The sequence below is a fragment of the Tupaia chinensis genome, unplaced genomic scaffold, assembly GCF_000334495.1.
Source record: "Tupaia chinensis unplaced genomic scaffold, TupChi_1.0 Scaffold000652_1, whole genome shotgun sequence".
Lineage (NCBI taxonomy): Eukaryota > Metazoa > Chordata > Mammalia > Scandentia > Tupaiidae > Tupaia > Tupaia belangeri.
Window position 1 is genome coordinate 2730230 of NW_006160173.1, and position 595 is coordinate 2730824.

The 595-nt window shown below is 37.3% G+C and overlaps 1 protein-coding gene across 2 annotated transcripts in view; it reads left to right on the forward strand.

Annotated features, from left to right (window-relative positions):
- LOC102470075 (nucleophosmin-like) overlaps positions 1-395 on the forward strand; it is a 780-nt gene extending 385 nt beyond the window's left edge. Inside the window, exons 1-2 of one of the 2 annotated variants that reach the window (XM_027776260.1) lie at positions 1-264; positions 331-395. The exon at positions 1-264 is cut by the window's left edge and continues 385 nt beyond it. In XM_027776260.1, coding sequence (XP_027632061.1) covers positions 1-264; positions 331-395 — 329 coding nt within the window. The other variant, XM_027776259.1, reaches the window with a different exon arrangement.
- The last annotated feature ends 200 nt before the right edge of the window (positions 396-595 follow it).

A 595-nucleotide genomic window follows, 5' to 3' on the forward strand; every position in this document is an offset into this window, starting at 1 on the left:
AAGAAGAGGAAGAGGACGTGAAACTCTTAAGTATATCTGGAAAGCGATCTGCCCCTGGAGGTGGAAGCAAGGTTCCACAGAAAAAAGTAAAACTTGCTGCTGACGAAGATGATGACGATGAAGATGATGACAACGAAGATGATGACGATGAAGATGATGATGATGAAGATGATGATGATGATGAAGATGATGATGATGATGATTTTGAAGATGAGGAAACAGCAGAAAAAGCTCCAGTGAAGAAATCTATACGAGATACTCCTGGTAAAAATGCTCAAAAATCAAACCAGAATGGAAAAGAATCAAAGCCATCAACACCAAGATCAAAAGGTCAAGAATCATTCAAAAAACAGGAAAAAACACCTAAAACACTAAAAGGACCTAGTTCTGTATAAGACATTAAAGCAAAAATACAAGCAAGTATAGAAAAAGGTGGTTCTCTTCCCAAAGTGGAAGCGAAGCCAAGCAATTATGTCAAGAATTGCTTCCAGATGACTGATCAGGAGGCTATTCAAGATCTCTGGCAGTGGAGGAAGTCTCTTTAAGAAAATAGTTTAAACAGTTTGTTAAAGTTTTCCATCTTATTTCATTTCTG